General features: G+C 44.1%; 1 protein-coding gene across 1 annotated transcript in view; it reads left to right on the forward strand.

Moving 5' to 3' along the window:
- The window catches only part of ahrra (aryl-hydrocarbon receptor repressor a), a 126206-nt gene extending 111391 nt beyond the window's left edge, over window positions 1–14815 (forward strand). Inside the window, exons 6-9 of the mRNA XM_083651047.1 lie at window positions 140–281; window positions 2176–2309; window positions 4611–4819; window positions 11121–14815. Of these exons, the coding sequence (XP_083507173.1) occupies window positions 140–281; window positions 2176–2309; window positions 4611–4819; window positions 11121–12252 (1617 nt within the window). The 3' untranslated portion in view covers window positions 12253–14815. The remainder of the gene's footprint in view (window positions 1–139; window positions 282–2175; window positions 2310–4610; window positions 4820–11120) is intronic.
- Window positions 14816–19893: the final 5078 nt, after the last annotated feature.

A 19893-nucleotide genomic window follows, 5' to 3' on the forward strand; every position in this document is an offset into this window, starting at 1 on the left:
CCATTATCTTTTAGATGATTCTCATGACGTTTGCTTCAATGGATAGTCTCCAGTGGAGAAAGACAGGGTCACTCCTTATATACGGTTTTCTTCCTACCTGTTGTAACATTTCTGATTGCATCTCGTTTCTCCCTGGCAGACCGATGTGATGCACCAGAATGTGTTTGACTACATCCACATCGATGACCGCCAGGAGTTCAAGCGCCAGCTCCACTGGGCCATGTGTCCTCCACAGCACCAGGGGGCGCCGCACCAGGACGGCCAGCAGGCACCAGGGACAGGTGGGTACATGTGCCAGGGAGGGAGGGACCGAATCCCTTCATCTGGATATGGTGAAAGAGAGCCAAAGTCAGAGCCAAAGTTAGGCATATTACACACCAGAGGCATTCGTCTGCCATTCTTTTTCCCTTCTCCATTTCATAAAATGCTTATGAAAATTGTTTTACTTTGTCAACCCAAGCGATTCAGCTATATTTGGAATCACGAGAGACCATAGAACATTTCACTCAGACCAAAACTTAAAAACAAAATGTCTATTGATTTATTTTTTTAAGGTTTGCTCTGGGTCAAATGTTCATGATTCCAAATAGCTGAAACTCTTGTACCAAGTACAACTATGTTTTAAAGGATTTCACTAAATGTAGATGGAAAAAAGAACGGCGGACGAATGGTCCTGGTGTGTACGCCTAAACCAGAAGTGGGCATGACTTTGATTCTCTATTATATTTAGTAGCTGTACATTCTTTGTAACCCCTCCCCCCCCCCCCCATTTTAAGGTTTTGTTAGTTACTATTGTTGAACCATGATGGTCTTCTACATCATCAATATGTTGACTTCATATTGGTGGCAGCACACCTTCTTTTTTAGTTATTTCAGTTTAGGTGAATACAAATATTTGTTTGCATAATCCTGATGAGATCAGGCTAGCAAAATCAGTATATTTTGTGAAATCATGTCTTAAATCATTTGTTTGAAGAGCACATTTCATAAAAGCGACATAGCACATCCAGTTACTATAAGAAAACATAAATCGTTAGCTGAATTTCCTCATTCAATATCTCTAAAATACAGAGGATTTGGTCAGTGAAAGGGATATCATTTATCAATCAATGACTAGGTTTCCTGATCCAGCTTAAAGTCGCTCACCGTCTGCACTATTCTAAGCATAAGTTGCACAGGATTTACCCTTCTGTCTCACCACTGTGTGACAGGTGTCAGGTGTCAGAGGGCACCCTGTCTCATGCTTTCTGGTTCTGCCCTTCACATTCTGAAGGAATAGAAGTCCCCCTTTTCACCTCCTTTTCAATTGTGGTTGATGGACATGATTGCTGTTGATGGAGAGGCTCAGGTTCCTGAGAACCAACTCACTTAAAAAAATTCTAACGATCTGGGACCCGTTTCTCGCCTACCTCGATGAGGTTAGGGGCGACGGGTGACTTGCCTGGCTGGTTTCTCATGGACCCCTCGCGCGCAGGATCCCATGTACATTTCTTATAAGCACATATGCGACTTATGTGGCTGGTAGCACCACGTTGTAATATTGAATGTTGATGATGTTTGTATGCTTTTTCTTTCTTTTCTTTTCCTGTCTGTGCCCTGAGCCTGTTTGTTTTGTCTTGTTTGTGTACTGCTCTATTAAAAATAATTAAATAAAATATTGGAAAAACAATTACTTAGGTTTCCTTACCTATTATCCTTAAGTCAGTGGTTCTCAAACTTTTTACATCAAGGACCCCTAAACTGGCACAGATTAGACCATGGACCCCCATTTTATGAGATTTTGTCTCAGGGTCCCCATCTCATCTCAGATTTTTGCTTTTAAATGTTTTAAGAGTGTATGAAACCCATGACCAAAATAGTCACACATTCTTTCATTGTGTTACTTATGGATGGAATTATAGTGAAAATAAATTCTTCCCCTTTTTGCTGGGGGACCTTTGGAACCCCCTCAAGGACCCCCACTTTGAGAACCACTAATAAGTTCCATGTTGTGCTGCTTATCCTGATGTACGTGTCGTGTAGGCTACAGTACGTGTCCCTTTCAACAACTTTATTTTAGAATGCTCATGTTTTATTGATTCCCGTTTTACTTTCCTGACTGTGAAGCATTTTGTAACTTTTCTTTTAAAATTTTGAGACAAATCAGATGTCCCCGTCCCTCTCTTCACCTGGCAGGTGAGGACTTTGTGGTGAGCAGCCTGTTCCACTCTCCGGAGGGGGTTGGGATTCCCGCTGAGCTCTCCTCCTTCCTCAACAGATGTTTCATAGCCAGAGTGCGCTGCCTCTTGGACAGCACCTCTGGATTCCTGGTAAGTGGTCTGACCCAAACATCCAGCTAAGCTAAACTTGCAGCTTCAGCTCTCAAGTGCAATTTAGAAAAATAGTGAAAATAGGTCCAAAAGGTCGAAAATGTAGTGAAAATAGGAATTGGAGAAGACCCAGGCCCATAAAAAGTAATATATCCCATTTGGTGCAACAAAACTTAATTTTTAATTGTGGTGTGTGTACGGTAGTTATTTATAGTCTATTGCAAGGTATTATGAGGGTATTTGGTGCTTGGACATGGCAGCAGTGCAGACGTGTGGTTCGCCCCTCATGGCTGTGACCAGAGTGGTTTGGAGAGCAGTAATGGAAACCTATGAGATCTGATGATACGGAACCAAGAATAATGGGTCTGGACCATTTGGTCAGTGTCAGTAGAGTTCACTGTCACCAAGTCCGATCTGGTTTCATTGATGTTGGCTGGACAACAAATTCTACAGAACAATCTTCTGACATTGTTAACTAAATGTACTGGAACAGCTTGTAGCCATGTAGTGAGCATGTGCTGCTAATACTTTCCTGCTTTCCTCATCATTCGAATTGCAGTGAAGACACAAAGATTGTATTTTAAAGCATAATCCTAAAAAAATAGGATTATTTGCTTCGCCCTTGAATTGGCCCAGCTGGCTGCCAGACCAAATAACTGAACTTTGTTACACCATAAGAGACATTTCTTTAGAGAAACAAAGGACATGTACAGTATGTGGTTTATTAAAAGGTTTAATTGGTTTTAGTTATGTTATGTTACGTTATGTGAAGTTACTGTAAGTTTAAGTCGTTACTGTAATTTACGTTTCTGTGTTATCTTTGTTTAATCTGCCAAGGATCTGGATGGGCCCTGTCAGGGACCTGTCAATGATCAGCCAGCAATTCAAGGCTGCATCTGTAGAATAACAAAGCATACTTATATATTGCTGAAATATCAAATGAAGGGACAAGGTATTTGCGGGTTTCAGAAAGCAAAATTTCACACTTTTTTAATGCTACCTGGAATTAAATTTAAGAGCAATTTAAAAACAACTAGAACGACCACACCGCGGATTTATGCCTCCGCCATTAGTTCATTCTTGAGTCAAAATCACCATTTGAGGCAATTTGGAAGAAATTCCGTCAAGGCACTCCTGAGATGTTGGGTTACAGAGCTTGGGACTTGGGTGTGTGAGGTCACAGTGACCTTGAACCATCAAAATCTAATCAGTTCATCCTTGAGTCGAAGTCGATGTTTGAGGCAAATTTCATGAAACTCCGTCAAGGCATTCCTGAGATATCGTATTAACAAGCTTGAAAATGGCGTTTGAGAGGTCACAGTGACCTTGACCTTTGACCACCAAAATCTAATCAGTTCATGCTTGAGTCCAAGTCGATGTTTGAGGCAAATTTGATGAAATTCCGTCAAGGCGTTCCTCAGATATCGCGTTAACGAACATTGGACGGACGGACATACGTACGGACGGACAACCTGGATCCATAATGCCTCCGGCCTGGCTATCGCCGGCGGAGGCATAAAAATAAAGAAACAATGTGGGCAAATCCACATTATTTGACAGTAAACATCATCATACTATAAAGCAAGGAATCTCTGTATGTGAGTGAGTGTGTCCTTCGCATATCTCGAGGACCATTTGTCCGATCTACACTACACTTGGCGGGTGTGGTGCTGGGGACCCAAGGATGTGCAGTGTCAGATTTGATGCAATTTGGACACCTGGCAATATTAATAATAAACCAAGCAAAGGACAAAAAAGAACAATTGGAAAAGGTTCAGGGAGATGAAGCCCCCCAAGACACCTGTATTAGTAACAACTGTATTTAAGACGTAATTATTTTTAAGACTTTGACATCAGATAATTTAAGACTTTGTGTCCACTTTTATAACATTCAAAACATTTTTATATCAGTTTTTATCTCGGAGAAATCAGCAGCCTTCTGTTAGCCTTTGTTTGCAATGCTAGTGCAAGTCAATGAGTAACCATTGCTTTCAAAATCCTATTCAAGTGCTTTGATTAAGTTCTATTACGTATTACTCCAGCTATGGAACTGTATGGAATGGCTTGAAAGTGACGGTAAGATGTATGGTTTCGCCCATTGACTAACAAATGATAATAGGAAGCGGTTGCCGATTTCACAGAAATGCAAGCTCTAATGTAAAGACTTTTGGCACATTCTAAGAGGGGGCTTGATTAGTGATTAATAGCATAGTCTTTTAAAATCGCTGAACCCAAGGACCGTGCAGATCCTCTGCATTAATCACGTCAAGTCAGTCAACCAGTCGTCATTTGTGTTTCCAGACGATGCAGTTCCAGGGCCGGCTGAAGTTCCTCAACGGACAGAAAAAGAAGTCTGCATCTGGGGCCCCGCTGCCCCCCCAGCTGGCTCTGTTCTGCGTGGCCGTGCCCCTGCTGCTGCCCTCCATCACCGACATGAAGATGAAGAGCATGCTGCTGAGGGGCAAGAGCAAGGGGGGAGGGGGAGGGATGATCTCTGCACTGGAGCATGGGTAAGAGGAGCCATGGACCTTGTTAGCACTAGGCCTGGGCAACGACACTGATTTCCCCGATTCAATACGATTCTGATACACAAGGTCATGATTTCTTTCGGTTTCTGATTCAATACGATAGGAGTTTCAGTTACAATACCAATTTTGCTTCAAATATGAAAGACTCAAAGAATTCATACTGTAAATTGTAGAAGGAACCCCCTAACCTGGTGCAAAATATTGCAAAATATAATATTAAAATATTAATGTTTACGAGATCTAAGAACCAAACCATGTGAGGCTAATGGGGTTAAAGCTTCAAGCATCCATGGGAAAATACATTACCGTATATTAAAAGATTGATATTGGGATTTACTGTATGAGTGTATATCAGTTCCTTCAAATGAAAATCGATTCGTATCGATAAAATATTTTTTTTAACCCAGCCCTAGGAAGACGTTTACTTAGATGCACAGTTTAGTTGGTTAAAACCATCCTGATCACGCAACCTCACATTCTGTTTCACTACAAGGATCAGTCTGGACTTCCAGCTGCCCACATCAATTTCAGTTGCCTTGACAGACAACTCCTTCAGCCAATCAGTGTCAGAACCAAATCCAACTTCACTCAGAAGAACGGCAAAATGTCTTCTCCGCCAAGAAACTCCGCCGGTGTATACTTTTGTTCTTGTTTAATTGTTAGTTAAGTTTGTTAGTTAAGTTAGGAGACTTTACTCTCCTCACGTTAACGTTACCGCTCGTTGCTTCGGGAGGCATCATCACTGTTTTGCCAGGAGCAGCCCTGATTGGCCCAGTCACGTCATCAACTACGTCCCGGGTACATTGTCATTTCAGGAAATCAATTTGGGCGGCTAGAAGTCCAGACTGATCTGTGGAACCAAACAGAATGTGAGGTCACATGATCAGGATGGTTTTAACCAGGGCAGGCTAAGTTTAGATATGTGCTGAGTGAGTTCCATGAACTGAAGGCCTGAGAAACCAATTGGAGTGTTTCACAAATTATGGGCACCAATGGGAAAATCAGCCAGGTTTTCATGTGAGATACCAGCTTTTCACCCAGCAACAGCTATACGAATACACTTGTACATCAGCGTATGCACTCCCTCACATGCATTCAGCCTCTCACCCTGAAACCCAGTCACCAACACAAGCATAAGCCCTTTTCTCATCCCAGCAGACCCTTTGCCAACTTCTTTTTTTGTGATCAATTTTTTATTTATTTAAATTTTCCAACATACAAAAAAAACAAAAACATATAAACCACAAACATCTACAAAGAACCAATAAATACACATACACAAACAGCTTCACTCGGAAAATAACCTCCCTCCCCGCAGGACCCCTCCACCCACAAACACGTAAAGATATATTATTAACCCATTTTGAACAGATCATAACAACACAGGCAAAAACAACAAGCAAACAGTCTCCACCACTCAGCAAAGAAAAGACAAACGCAACCTAGCTATCATGGTGATGTCCATGGTCCCCACGCATGGCTTCAATAAATGCATTCCACGCCGTAATATGTTCTACTGAGTGCTGGACGCTACAGTACACATCTCAGCTTGGATAAGGCCCTCTCTGCTTCATGCATCATTACCATACCAGCTCTGGGAGGCTGATGGCCCCTCTGCTGTTCACATCCTCCCAAAAACACTTGTCCTGCACGTTGCAATGGAGAATGGCTTTCTAAGCAAAACCAATTACTTCTATCTGAACAGCAGGTTGGCTGTTTGGATTGGGAGGCCATTAACACGTTCAGTGCCAGCGACGCCATATGGCGTCATTAGAAATTTACCGTACAGTGCCAGCGACGCCAAATGGCGTCATAACTCCAAATTGTTTTTTTGACGGGGGGGTGTCGATCTAAGCTTCTTACGTCGCCTCTAACAATATTGTAGCTATTGGAGGTCGATAACCTATTTTACAAACCCATTAGGTGGCGACAGCACTCTCCTGATCAGAGAAAAAGGAGCCAAACACACAGAAATAGTCACTGGGCAAAATGAGGAAATCGCATCGCATCCGTCCGTATGCATCGACGTGCCTCCATAAACGAGCACAACGCCAGCTGTGCCCCCAGCAGCAGCATCCGCTGTCACAACTGAGCACTTCCATGTACGCTGCAACAGCACATTCACATAATCAGCATTATTATTCCGAACTGGAAGCATGCCAGCCCGTGACAAACACACGCGGAACCAAAAAGCTGAATGTCGCGCACCATTCACTGTGTGTGCGCAGCAAACTCAGCAGAGACTGAGAGCCACCAGACACATAAGACACACCCAGGAGGCGTGTGCAGTTGAGGGGGGGGGGGGGGGGGGGAGCACGGAGAGCAGCAGAGCAGCATACACTTCACCCAGACAGACCCAGACATCAGAAAATTCGCTTCAGAGTCAGAGATGTGCTTGAAATGTTTAATTTCACAAAAGGCTCATTATCTCAGCTCGTAGAAAAAAAGGTATGTTTTTCGTTCAACCAAGCTATCTTCTCCGGCTCATAACTAAAGAACGGAAAATGGGATCAATAAACTTTTTTTTGCAGGTGATAGAAGAGAGTCTGATCGTTATTTGTGCGTGTTCAGTGTTTACATAGTAATTATTAAAAAAATTATATGACTGTTTTAAAATGCATTGCGGCCTATGTGGCACAGCAAGCAACCTTTTGCCCAAGGGCCGTGGCACTGAAAGTGTTAAGTATGAGGTTAGGTCCTGTACTGCTATATGTAACGCGGTCTGCTGAAAGGAGGAACAAGTAGGCAATGGTGAAATCGCACAAATCAAGATATACTGTATATATTTTTTTATATATATAAATATATATAAATACGTATGATTTGTTAGCAAACTAAGCTTGTTCAGGGCAAGCTTGTTCTGCTTTTAACACCTTGACTGCCAACGACGAGTGTAGTCGTCAAACACAATCCAGCTGTTCACTGCCAGCGACGACTTGACTCGTCAAAAAAATGATTTTTTTTTTTTTGACCGTGGGATGTGCATCTAACCCTTTTACATCTCTTATATAATTATTGGAGCCACCGAACGTTTACAACCCATTCCACCGACCCACTAAGTGGCAACAGTGCTCTCCTCACTAGAGGAAGGCAAGCATTTTTTTAACTTGTCACGCCATTCTCACCCCAGCCATTCTCATGAAAATGGATGGGGGAAAACGCTTTCGTTTTCCCGCTGATTGCTGGCGATGCGGGATTGCAAATTTACATAATAGATTGGTGGAACACACTTTGAAACACGCAGCATAAATATGACCAGAATCGCAAAAGCTTCTCTCAACCAAAACTCCAAGAAGCGAGCGAGTCCATGCCGACTTCCTCAAACAGCGGCCGTGCAGACAGGCACAGGACAGCAGCAAAGCAGTCAGACTGGTGACAAGCTTGTGACGGCCGCTGCAGCCAAGAAGAACGCCCACGGAGGGAGGAGTTGAAGCAACTCTCCCTCTCGCTCTCTCCCTCTCTCTCTCTCTCTCTCTCTCTCTCTCTCTCTCTCTCTCTCTCCCTCCCTCCCTCTCTCTCTCTCTCTCTCTCTCTCCCTCTCCCCCTCTCACTAGGATTAAACCTAGTGCGTCTCCCTCCCGAGAGGGAGGGAGAGAGAGAGAGGGAGGGAGAGCGAGAGGGAGGGAGAGAGAGAGAGAGAGAGAGAGAGAGGGAGGGAGAGCGAGAGGAAGGGAGAGAGAGAGAGAGAGAGAGAGCGAGAGGGGGAGGGAGAGAGAGAGAGAGAGAGCCAAAAATGAATGGTTAAAGTGACTGTTATATCGAATTTCACAAAAAGCCGTTTATCTCTGAATATTTTTTCTGACGCTAAAACCATGCTGTATTCAACTGCTAATGCTTACATAACTACTAACTCTACAAACTAACTCTTTTAGACAGAGAAAGTACACATTCTATTAGTACTTTTGAGATATTGTATGTTCACAAACTCCAAGCAGAAAAGAATCCTCGGCTCTTGTAAAATGAGCCACAATCCTCAAAAAACGGCTTGGCAGAAGCTACCTACAGCAAGAAAAAAACGGCTGGCAGTCAATGTGTTAAGAGTACGAACGTTCAAATAAGCATATCTTCTACAACTACAGTATTATCAGATTTCAATGTATGACAATTGTTACAGTTTGGTTTGAATTTCATTAATTAACTTGGCATCGTTCGTTGTCTAGGGGTTTCTACTACTACACCAATAACTGTAACATGAAGAAATGAACAAGATTACAGGAAGATTAGGCTGTTTTGACCATTGAAATATCTGCTTATCTAGCACCTGGCGCAGGTAGGCCGCACTCCTCACTACTAGCAGCTGGGACAGCGCTGTCATCTTGGAGATGGCAGAGACCCGGTCCAGGCCTCCTCAGTTCAACGGTTCCCTGTGAAAACTGGACTGAAAGCAAATAGTTTATCAAAAAGGAACACCAGGTCTTCCAATACATGAAGTCCATTACTGGCTGTCCTTTCCTTGCTCCGCGGCTAGCACCACCATAACCACCCTCGTCCCTCTCTTGAGGGTGGAAGGTCCCACCAGAAAAAGAGTCCGGTCCCACGTACGTGACCTATATCTGGCTTACGGAAGCCTCAAATGGACAAACAGGGCGAGCAAGCCATTGAATTCATCAAGACAGCCAGAAAGATATAGAAATAAATATAATCATATCTACGCTAGAGGGATCCTGTCTACGCTGCCAAATGCAAACCGTAACACACATAATTTGAAAGCTTACAATCTGCACTTTCATAATCCGTGTAAAAAAAAAAGGCCTACTTGTTACCCAAAAGATCAGTCCCTGTCACATATGAGTAGCACTCTCCCAAGGTGAAGTCATGGGAGCTAGATAATAATAGCTGCATCCTTTGATTTCATCCTTTATAATAGAGTGCTTGAGATGATGAAATCACTTCCATGTGTGCTTATCACAGCTCTTTAGGTGAAAGCTGCTCTATGAATGTCCAGTCAGGATCCACACAGATGACGCCATTGCTTTGTCTCCACCTGCACAGCATATGATTTCACATCATAAAAGCAGTTGACATGAATGTACTGTAATATGACAAGATTGTTTAAAGCGATTTCTTGAGCGCAGATATTGCTACGGAAAAATACTTTAAATACTTAACTTCCAGGGCTTTGATAGAGCTCCAAAGCCATTATCTGCTATCTGTTATTGCCATGATGACCAGTTGACGAGCCACCCCCCACAGGTCCCACATGACCCACCCCCCACAGGTCCCACATGACCCACCCCCCACAGGTCCCACCCCACACAGGTCCCACAGGACCCACCCCACACAGGTCCCACAGGACCCACCCCACACAGGTCCCACAGTACCCACCCCCACAGGTCCACCCCCCACAGGTCCCACATGACCCACCCCCCACAGGTCCCACAGGACCCACCCCCCACAGGTCCCACATGACCCACCCCCCACAGGTCCCACAGGACCCACCCCACACAGGTCCCACATGACCCACCCCCCACAGGTCCCACAGGACCCACCCCACACAGGTCCCACAGGACCCACCCCACACAGGTCCCACAGTACTCACCCCCACAGGTCCGCCCCCCACAGGTCCGCGGCCCAAATTGGGTCCCGACCCATAGTTTGGGAAACACTGTGTTATTGTCTCTTCAGCTGAGAGAGCAGAGGGAAGCTAGAGAGGTGGAGTGATACACGATTGTACACTGAACACATTACTGAAGAGTTACAGATTTTCTAATAGAACTCAACAGATACAGTATATACTGTAAAGAGTTAAATAACTGCAACAGAAAATACGATTATTTCAGTTCAGCAATGAATGTATCAGAGGACTTCTCTGGGGGATTTATTTTTCGGGCGTTCAGGAACTCAGTTAATTTACTTCAACCCAGCTGATGTAGAGAAAGAACTGAGACTTCATGTTCTAGAGACCTAGCTGATCTGAGGGTTCTGGCTATGGCTCTGCTCTCATTTTTCTCATGAGACAGATCCTGGGAAAGATGAGTCACTTCTGGAAAGATGCTCTCATGGACTGAAGTGAAACAGCTCGAGATATTTGTGTTTTGACTCATTCCTCAATCAGTAGAAAAAGCAGTCAGTTTGTCGACTTTCCCAAAATGAATATCTGCACGGACGTAGGATATTTTGCGGCATATTTCTTGTAGGGAGAATACCTTGTCCTGTATGTTATAAAGAACTATGATGACATGATATCTATATAGGTTGTTTCATGACTAATGCTCTGACACTTTTTTCTGTAATCCCACTCTTCTCCCCACCCCACTCTTCATGCCATCCCTCTCCCTCACAGTGAGCGAGGGGAGCACATCGGAGACCCTCTCCTCCTTTCCTGTCCCACTCCTGGTGGCGCCCAGCGAGGCCACCACACCCCCTGGACCCCTCTCTCCAAAGACAACCTCAAACACCGCCCCGATGGTTACTACAGCCAGGAGGAGCCCCTCAACTACTGCAAGACCTCCATGGCTCCCCACAAAGGCCTCAGCCCGGGCATGGGCGGCGGGTGGCCTCTGCGGCCCGGCTCGGGACCCCTCCGAGCGGGACAGGGTGTCGGCTACATCCCCTCTAACCGCATGAACAAGGCCGGGCAATATGGTAAGCCATACCGCCTTTCCCCCAGCTGCCACAGTGGCAGAGGCGGCGAGGTGTTTGTCTCCAAGCTCTACGGGAACCTTCAGAGTCCCACAGACCCGGATGTCTACTGCGTGGACCTGGTGAAGAACGAGAACGGCTATGGCGAATGCTACGATGGCCACCTGATGCCTGAGATGCCCGCCATCAAGGTAGAGCATGACTCCGACTCGGAGAATGGCTGCGATGCCTACGGGCGGCCCTGGGTTTGCCGTGACCCCGACACCATCGACCGTCGTTATGGGAACGGGGTATACGACCCCAACTCCGGCCTCCAGCTCAAATCAGAGGCAGATTATTATGATCAACAGTACTCGCCTTGTCATCGAGGGAAAGCAGGCATCAGCCCAACATACAACAATGGCCACTATCAAAACTATGCAGTCAACAATAGTGGAAACGCAGCCGGGCGTCTGTTGAAGTGCGACAAAGATCTGGGCAATAGCAACAACACTCACAATGACAACACTCAGTTTAGTCCTCAGAGACTCTCTCACTCAGACCCGCTTTGCAGCAGCCAGTCGATCAACCTCATAGACTCCCACATCTATCCCGGCACTACACTGGACCCCCACAAGGGCTACATGCACCAGGACTACAACAAGCATGGCAATTATGAGTTCAAAGGTCACGGGCTGATCCATTCGATCAAACGGGAGCCCATGGACTCCCCCCCGTGGTCAGAGAGTGGTCAAGACATGGGCCAGTCCATGATGGTTGGTCCGAGGAACGTTATGCCATGTGTGATGAGCACAGGCCATCACAAATCCAATCCCTATAGTTATATGCAGTAAAAGAGTGACTGGTGCATTACTGTAACACCTCAGGAGTTGAATTGATAGAACGGTCGTTCCTATTCAAATCAACGTTAATGTCAGGGCGGCAGCCATTTTGATGTGTAGCTCTTGGGCTAGCTTCCGTATGAACTGACGTACAGCAAGTCGCTGAGAGGAGAGGTTTTGCAGCAAAAACCAACAGAGCTTTTCTGTCTCCTTGCTGCCATGGATTGCTAATAGTTAATGTTGCAAGAAGAGCTAGAGAGAGAAATAGCTCTTGATAAAGCTACGTTAGCCTTGTCGCTAACATTCGCTTTAGGGTTTTGACAGTTTGCTAAGCACTCGTACAACACACACATCTGCACAGTTCTCAAGCAAGTGTGACAGACGTTCTTAGTGCCGAGACTTGCATTAAAATTCCATAATCGTATTTCATGCTGTACTGTACTAGCCAAATTACCATAGCAAACAGTGGAAGGGCCGTTCTATCCATTGAAATTCTGTGTGTAACACATAAACCACAAACACTCTGAGTGTGTACAATGTACATGAGAGTACATCATACTGTACCATTATCACTTTCATACACATGCACCAAACTACCAAGGACTCCCTGGATATCAACATTTTAAAAATGACTTCTTCGATCTGATGAAGCGGTCACAAACCAGGCTCAGGTTCTAAAGGACTAGCGTTGTGACAATCAAAATCAATCATGTGGGTGCAGTTTTTGGATATTTGCTTTTGTTTTTACGGAATACATTTTGTAGTTATCGTTTCCAAGCACTTTTGGATATAGTGACAATGATGCAAGTCTTGTCTGGACACACAGTTTTGTTTTTCGTGTTGTGTACACCTGGCTATTGTGGGAGGTTTGAACAAAGCTTTTGCTGTAAAAAGACTTCTGTTTTATTATTATTTACTTCGTACACAGGAGGCGACTTCAACCTACTGGGCTTATTCAGGAGAGATGGTTGATTTTGAAAAACACACTTGGGAGTCAATGGCAACAACTTAAGGAGCAACGAGACTGTATGATTGAAGTATACACATTCAGAGAAAAGAGGATTTGCCTATGGGGATGGATACATTATCAGATTGTCATCATTGAATGAAACATCACAGCGTATTGAAAGGCTAAATACCAATAACTTGTGGTTGTAATGTCCACATTGTGTCATCAATTAAAGTGTGTACAAAGCTACAGCAGCAGCAGTCAATGACTGAGCGGACCTTTAAGTTACAGGACCTTATAGAGTACTGCAGGGATGACGTATTTTTGTAGGCTTAATCAGAAATCGCTGCCATGTTGGTTCCTTGGGGGAAGTCTATGGGGTTTATGGGGATTTCACTTAAATGCATCAAATAAGGTCTGTGGTTAACAAAAGTTTATGGGAGCGCGAATCTTGTCAAACGTTAATCACTTTTATGCCTTTTGAAGCGTTTTCTAAAAATCACGTTAAAAACGCATTTACGTTCCAAAAGTCATAAAAGTTATCCACGTTTGCGAAGATTATCCTGCTGAACCCAAATCCGCTCTCCCATAAACTTTTGTTAACCACAGACATAGACCTTATTTTATGCATTTAAGTGAAATCCCCTTTCTAAAAGCCCATTCACTTTTCCCCTGACGAACCCAAGCGCTACTTCCGGACTCATTCCTGCGGTCCTCTATCTACCATTTACCCCAAAAGATGTTACCACTGGGTAAAGTTACCTATGTTATGTTATCAATTGAAGGATTGTTCAGAGTTTATGTGTGTGGGTGTGTGTTTGTGCATGCGTGCGTGCGTGCGTATGTGCGTGTGTGTGGGGGGGTTATAGTTTGCATGGAAGGAAAAGAAAGGGCAGTCAGTCCATTGTTTTTGAGGTTCGATTTTGATCTTTTTATGCGCACAATTATTTCATTTGAAGTCACCACCATGAAACTCCTGTTGAGCATATGATATATGTCAAACTAATGTTGTACAGCTTTGGATCAGCATTATGGCAAGATCAGCATTTCAACTGCAGAAATGTGACATTTCCATTTAAATTAATACATGTTTTGTATTGTGTCTTTTCAGTCAAAAATCATCAGTTATTGTCTTCACAATCAGTATTTTTGCACAAATGAATTAAAAGCACCAAATTATGAGTCAATATCAAAGTCTCAGATCTGTGAAGCTACTGTTGTAGTTTCTGAGTTGCACTATTGGGAGTAGTTCAGTTCAAGTTCAGCCTACCCAGACAGGTTGTCGACTCGACACGCACAATTGTAAATGGTGTCACCTTTATGAAATTGTCGCTTTTTGTGTGTTCTTTTCAATAAATGTTTGATGATTCATATTTATTGTAAGAGGCAGAAGTGTATATTTAAAAACTAAAGTTTTGAAGGCTTTGCTGTCTCACTAAGGACAATAAATAAGGCGTTTTCCCCCCTTGCTATCTTTTTGATAAATGTTAATAACAAGACTCTCAAACAGACTTGTCTTATGGAGGATGTAGCTGCAAGGTAGTGAATACAGTGTACAGATTGCAGTGTCTTCCAATGTTTCTACGTGTTTTTGCAAATGGAACTTATCTATTAAAAGACTGTTCTTTGTAAAAAATAAATGGTTCAAGTGTTTTCATTCTCTTGCCATTGGGTATAAGATGATTAAGATGGCAGGATATTACTGCCAGCTGGGCTGGCGAGGGATTTATTACATATGGTCACATTCCTGTAGGCTACTATTACAGAAAAAAAAGTTGCCATAATCTGTTGCAGTTATTGTAAACAAGGCCACAGTAGTCAGACATTTTGAAAACCGGTGATTACTAATTGGATTACTCAGAAACATGTTTGAAAGGTATTTTGGAATTACACAATGTTCAGATTCAGATTCATTTATTAAGGACTGCACAACAAAGTCGTCAGAATTTGATTTCGGTACAGCATATTACAGCACATAGCTACTGTGTCAGCAAAAACATAGACAGTACAGATATCAGACAATACACAGACAGTACAGGAAGGTAGCATATACAAATAAATACAGGACATTCAACATGAACAGAAATTACAGAAAGGGTATTGCTTCAGGAGTGAGTGGCGTTCAGTGACCTGATGGCTGTGGGGAAAAAGTTGTTTTTGATCCGGGTTGTTTTGGTTGATATGGATCTGTAGCGCCGGCCAGAGGGCAGCAGTTGGAACAGGTGGTTAGCTGGATGAGATGGATCAGAAACTATCTTTTGTGCTCTTGTGATTGTGCGTATATGGTAGAGTGAGTCTAATGATGAGAGGCGGGTGCCTGTGATTTTTGATGCTTTTTTGATTATGCGTTGAAGTTTACTACGTGATTGACTGTCCAGACTGCATACCAAACTGTGATGGATGAGGTGAGGATGCTTTCAAGGATGGCTGTATAGAACTGGAGGAGGAGATTACGTTTGACTGAATTTTTTGAGCTGCTGGAGGTGGAATAGTTTTTGATTGGTCTTTTTGATTATGTGACTGGTGTTATCGTGCCATTTGAGTGTGTTGCTGATATGAGTGCCAAGGAATTTACCTACCTCAAAGGTAGAAAAGCTAGAAAGGATGATTAACTCATTCATTAGAAAATGGCTCGGAGTCCCACGCTGCCTAAGCAGTGTAGCCTTATATGGGAAAGGCATATTGGAATTGCCATTATCTAGCCTGACAGAGGAGTTCAAGTGTGCTAAGGTTAGACTGGAAATGACTCTGACTCAGTCAAAGGATCCAGTGGTTAGGAGTGTAGCGCCCACAGTTAAAACAGGGAGGAAGTGGAACCCAAAGGAGGCAGTACAGCAAGCACAGTCAGCTCTTAGACACAGGGATATCATAGGTCAGGTGCAGCATGGGCGTGGAGGCTTAGGGTTGTGCATAGGGAAACCTGTGTGGAACAAGGCATCAGTAATAGAAAAGAGGAAGATGGTAGTTGAAGAAGTACATAGGCAAGAGGAGGCAGTAAGATGTACTAAGGCAGTGTTGCAGGCAAAGCAAGGACAGTGAGTGAACTGGGAGAGTGTAGAGAAGAGAAAGTTGAAGTGGAGAGAGTTGTAGAGCATGGAGGCCAGCAGAATTAGATTTATTCTAGGGGCTACTTATGATGTGCTGCCATCTCCCCAGAACTTAAATCAGTGGTTGGGCGAGGATGGTGCCTGCCCGTTGTGTTCTAGTGTATGTACACTGAGGCATATACTGTCAGGGTGTAAGGTCAGTCTCTCCCAGGGGCGATACACCTGGCGTCACAACCAGGTGTTGAAATGTTTGGCAGCTGCAGTTGAGGAAAAGCGGCTAGAAGTAAATTCTCTAGTTGCTAGCAAAGAGACTAGACAGATCAAATTTGTATGTGAGGGAGAAAAGATTAGACCAATTAAGGTCAGGCACAAGTTAGGGCAGCTAAGTGTAGGTGGAGCCTGGGAAATGAGGGTTGACTTGAATGAACAGCTAGTCATCCCAGCATATATAGTTAGCACCCGGCTACGTCCAGACTTGTTACTGTGGTCTGAGGTAGAGAAGAGAGTTTATTTTATCGAACTCACAGTCCCGTGGGAAGATCGAGTTGAGGAGGCTTATGAGCGCAAGAAAGCTAGGTATGCTGAAATGGCAGCAGAGGCAGAGCAGCGAGGTTGGAGGGCTCGAGTGCGGCCTGTAGAGGTGGGCTGCCGTGGTTTTGTGGCAAAGTCCGTTATTGCCCTACTAACTGAGTTGGGCATTCGGGGACGGAGCCTGAAACTTGCGGTTAGCAACATGTCTCAGGCAGCAGAACGAGCAAGTGAATGGCTGTGGATAAGGAGGAAACATGCTAGCTGGGGAGCTCGCTAAGGTAAGATTGATTGTTTGTTGTTGGTCATGATTAACGGTCCGCATCAACAGGGCTGAATCATTGACAGTGGTGGTGTAGTTAGGGATTGTTTGTTGTTGGTCATGATTGACGGTCCGCATCAACAGGGCTGAATCATTGACAGTGGTGGTGTAGTTAGGAATGTCATACCGAACCGACCTGGATAGCTAGGCTTAGATAGTGAGGTAATATGCAGTTGTGCAGTGGTAGCATGGAAGGGGGTGTTTCCAGGACGCTGGATTACACCGTTAAGCCTTCTTGAGGTGTCGTGGGCCTAACTTAACGAAACGTCGGTGAAGGAAGGTGCCCACTTGAAAACCCCAATGACATGCTTCATACTGCTGTTGGCTAGGGTAGGTAACTGGTGATTTGTGTCTTGTTTAATAGGTGGTTAGCCTGTTAGCTTGTTTTATTCTGGATTGGGCTTCTAAATGTGTTTTTCTTCGGATTTTGGCACAAGGGATAGTAACATCTTGTCCTGTGTATTAATTAATAAAGAAAATGAGTCTGTGACGGTTATGGGTTCTCCAGAGATGTAGAGGGGTGTCTTGGGGGGTGGGTTCCGTCTGAAATCTGTGATGAGTTCTTTGGTTTTGGTTACAATGTTTTGTAAACGATTAATACTTTCATATAACTTTCTATAGATTTGAGATAAAGCAATTCTACAGTACAAAGGTCAGTAGAAAGATTCTCTGATTCATTATCACCCCCCCCCCCCCCCCGCCACTTCTTGTCACCTGACAGTGCATACTTACTCACTTAAATGCATAAAATAAGGTATGTGGTTAACAAAAGTGTATGGGAACGCAAATTTGTTCAGCAGGATAATCTTCACAAACGTTAATAACTTTTATGACTTTTGGAACATAAATGCGTTTCAATCATGAGAGACCAGTGGGTAAGATTTAAGAAGCAAGCTTTATTCACGAATGGCATGGCAGCTAATTTTTGGTGTAATGACTCCATGATAAGATGTTGCTCCTCTTGTGGTGAGAGAGGAGGGCATCAGCTCAGACTAGGATAGAGAATCCCCCAAAAAGAAGAACCAATTTCAATGTCTTACACCGGGCTTGACCTCAGCCAACCGGCTGCGCTGGATTCACAGTTCACATTTACACATTCATCAGCGAATTACAAACTCAGAGACTATTACTTCAGCGACTTACGAAAACCACCGACCGGACTTGGCCTCAGCGACACAGCGGGCGCTGGATGGTGCCACACCGGCTTACTTCGGCACGCTCAGTCTCATCCGCGACTTACGAGAGAATCCCCAGAATCCCCTCAAAAGGAAGAATTTAATTCAGGTTATTGCAATTCAAGTTATTAACATTTGTGAAGATTATCCTGCTGAACCCAAATTCGCGTTCCCCTAAACCTTTGTTAACCACAGACCATTTAAGTGAAATCCCCATTCTAAAACCCCATAGACTTTTCCACTGATGAACCAAAATGGTGGTGATTTCTGGTTAAGCCTACAAAAATACGTCATCCCTGCGTTACTCTATTGTGCCTGTAGGAACTAGACCAAGCCGGAAGTACCGCTGCTGGGAATGGAACCCGTGGCTCCGCAGTGGTTTTACCTCTACAGTACCCAGACCACGCCCCCAATGATTCATTAGCTTGATTGTTATTAATGCAACGTTGTTTGGTGACCTCCATATTTGATTATTCTACTTGCATCAGGCCACTTACTCACACTTACTTACACTCAGAAAACTCACTACTGTGGCCAAATTCTATTGTTCAGTAAAAAGCTCACGTCTCTTTAGTCTTTAGCCTCTGAATTTTTAAGATACCAAATGTGGTCTCATCCTTGAGATTTGTGTCTCTATTAATAATGAATAGTCAACAGAACAGGATACTGCATATCTCTAGCCAGATCAGCTGTATGATTAATGTGCTGTAAAGTCGTTGTGACAGCTCCTTCACACGACCAGGGGAACTGAACACCCGTCCCTTACCACTGTCTGGGACAGGGGCTAGAGCCAGGGGAATATATGGCCATCCAGAGACAGAACAGGACAGGACAAAAAGCTTTTCTAGAATCTAGTGTCAAATGAAGAAGTTACCCTCTTCCACTAGGGAAACCATGTGGCCTAAGGCGAGGGTTCAAGTCCCTTCATGGTCAGCTTTCTAGTTCGGCAATTCCAGACAATACAATTACAATTACAAGACAAAGCTACATTTGGAAAACAATCTATCTGACTATTTTCACTGAATTGAACCGACCTACACCCACACAACGTGTATATATGTACGCTGCTGTGTGGCCTCGCCTGCCCTATTTGTGCGTGTGTGCCCCTTATGACATCATCAGTCTTATGACATCATGAGTGAGGGGGGGGGGGTGTGTGCCCCCTTATGAGATCACTGATGACACCATCAGTCTTATCATCACTGATGACATCATCAGTGATTTCACAATGCCTCATGCGTGTGTGCCCCCTTATGACATCACTGATGACAACATCAGCGGGACAAACATTTAAACAGAGAACAGAGCCCACATTGCCATATATAATTGACACACAACAGACTTCCAAAGAGGTGCCAGCCGTGGTTGCTGATAGATTTGTGATGCAGCTGTAGCCTCTATTGCGGGCATGGGAGCACACATTGGCACAGTAAAGCAGGGTTAGTCGGAGCCACTGCCAATATGATGGAAGGCTCTCCATAAATACAGTATAATAGTACTGCACACCGCACTTTAATAGTGATGGATGTAACTTGGACATAATGGAGTATTTCCCTAATGAAAAAATCAGGCTGATAGCAGCTGCATGACGACAGATGAAATGAGGCCTTTGATGTTATTGTGATCCAGAGA

The sequence above is a fragment of the Poromitra crassiceps genome (genome assembly GCF_964638095.1).
Source record: "Poromitra crassiceps genome assembly, chromosome: 2".
Lineage (NCBI taxonomy): Eukaryota > Metazoa > Chordata > Actinopteri > Beryciformes > Melamphaidae > Poromitra > Poromitra crassiceps.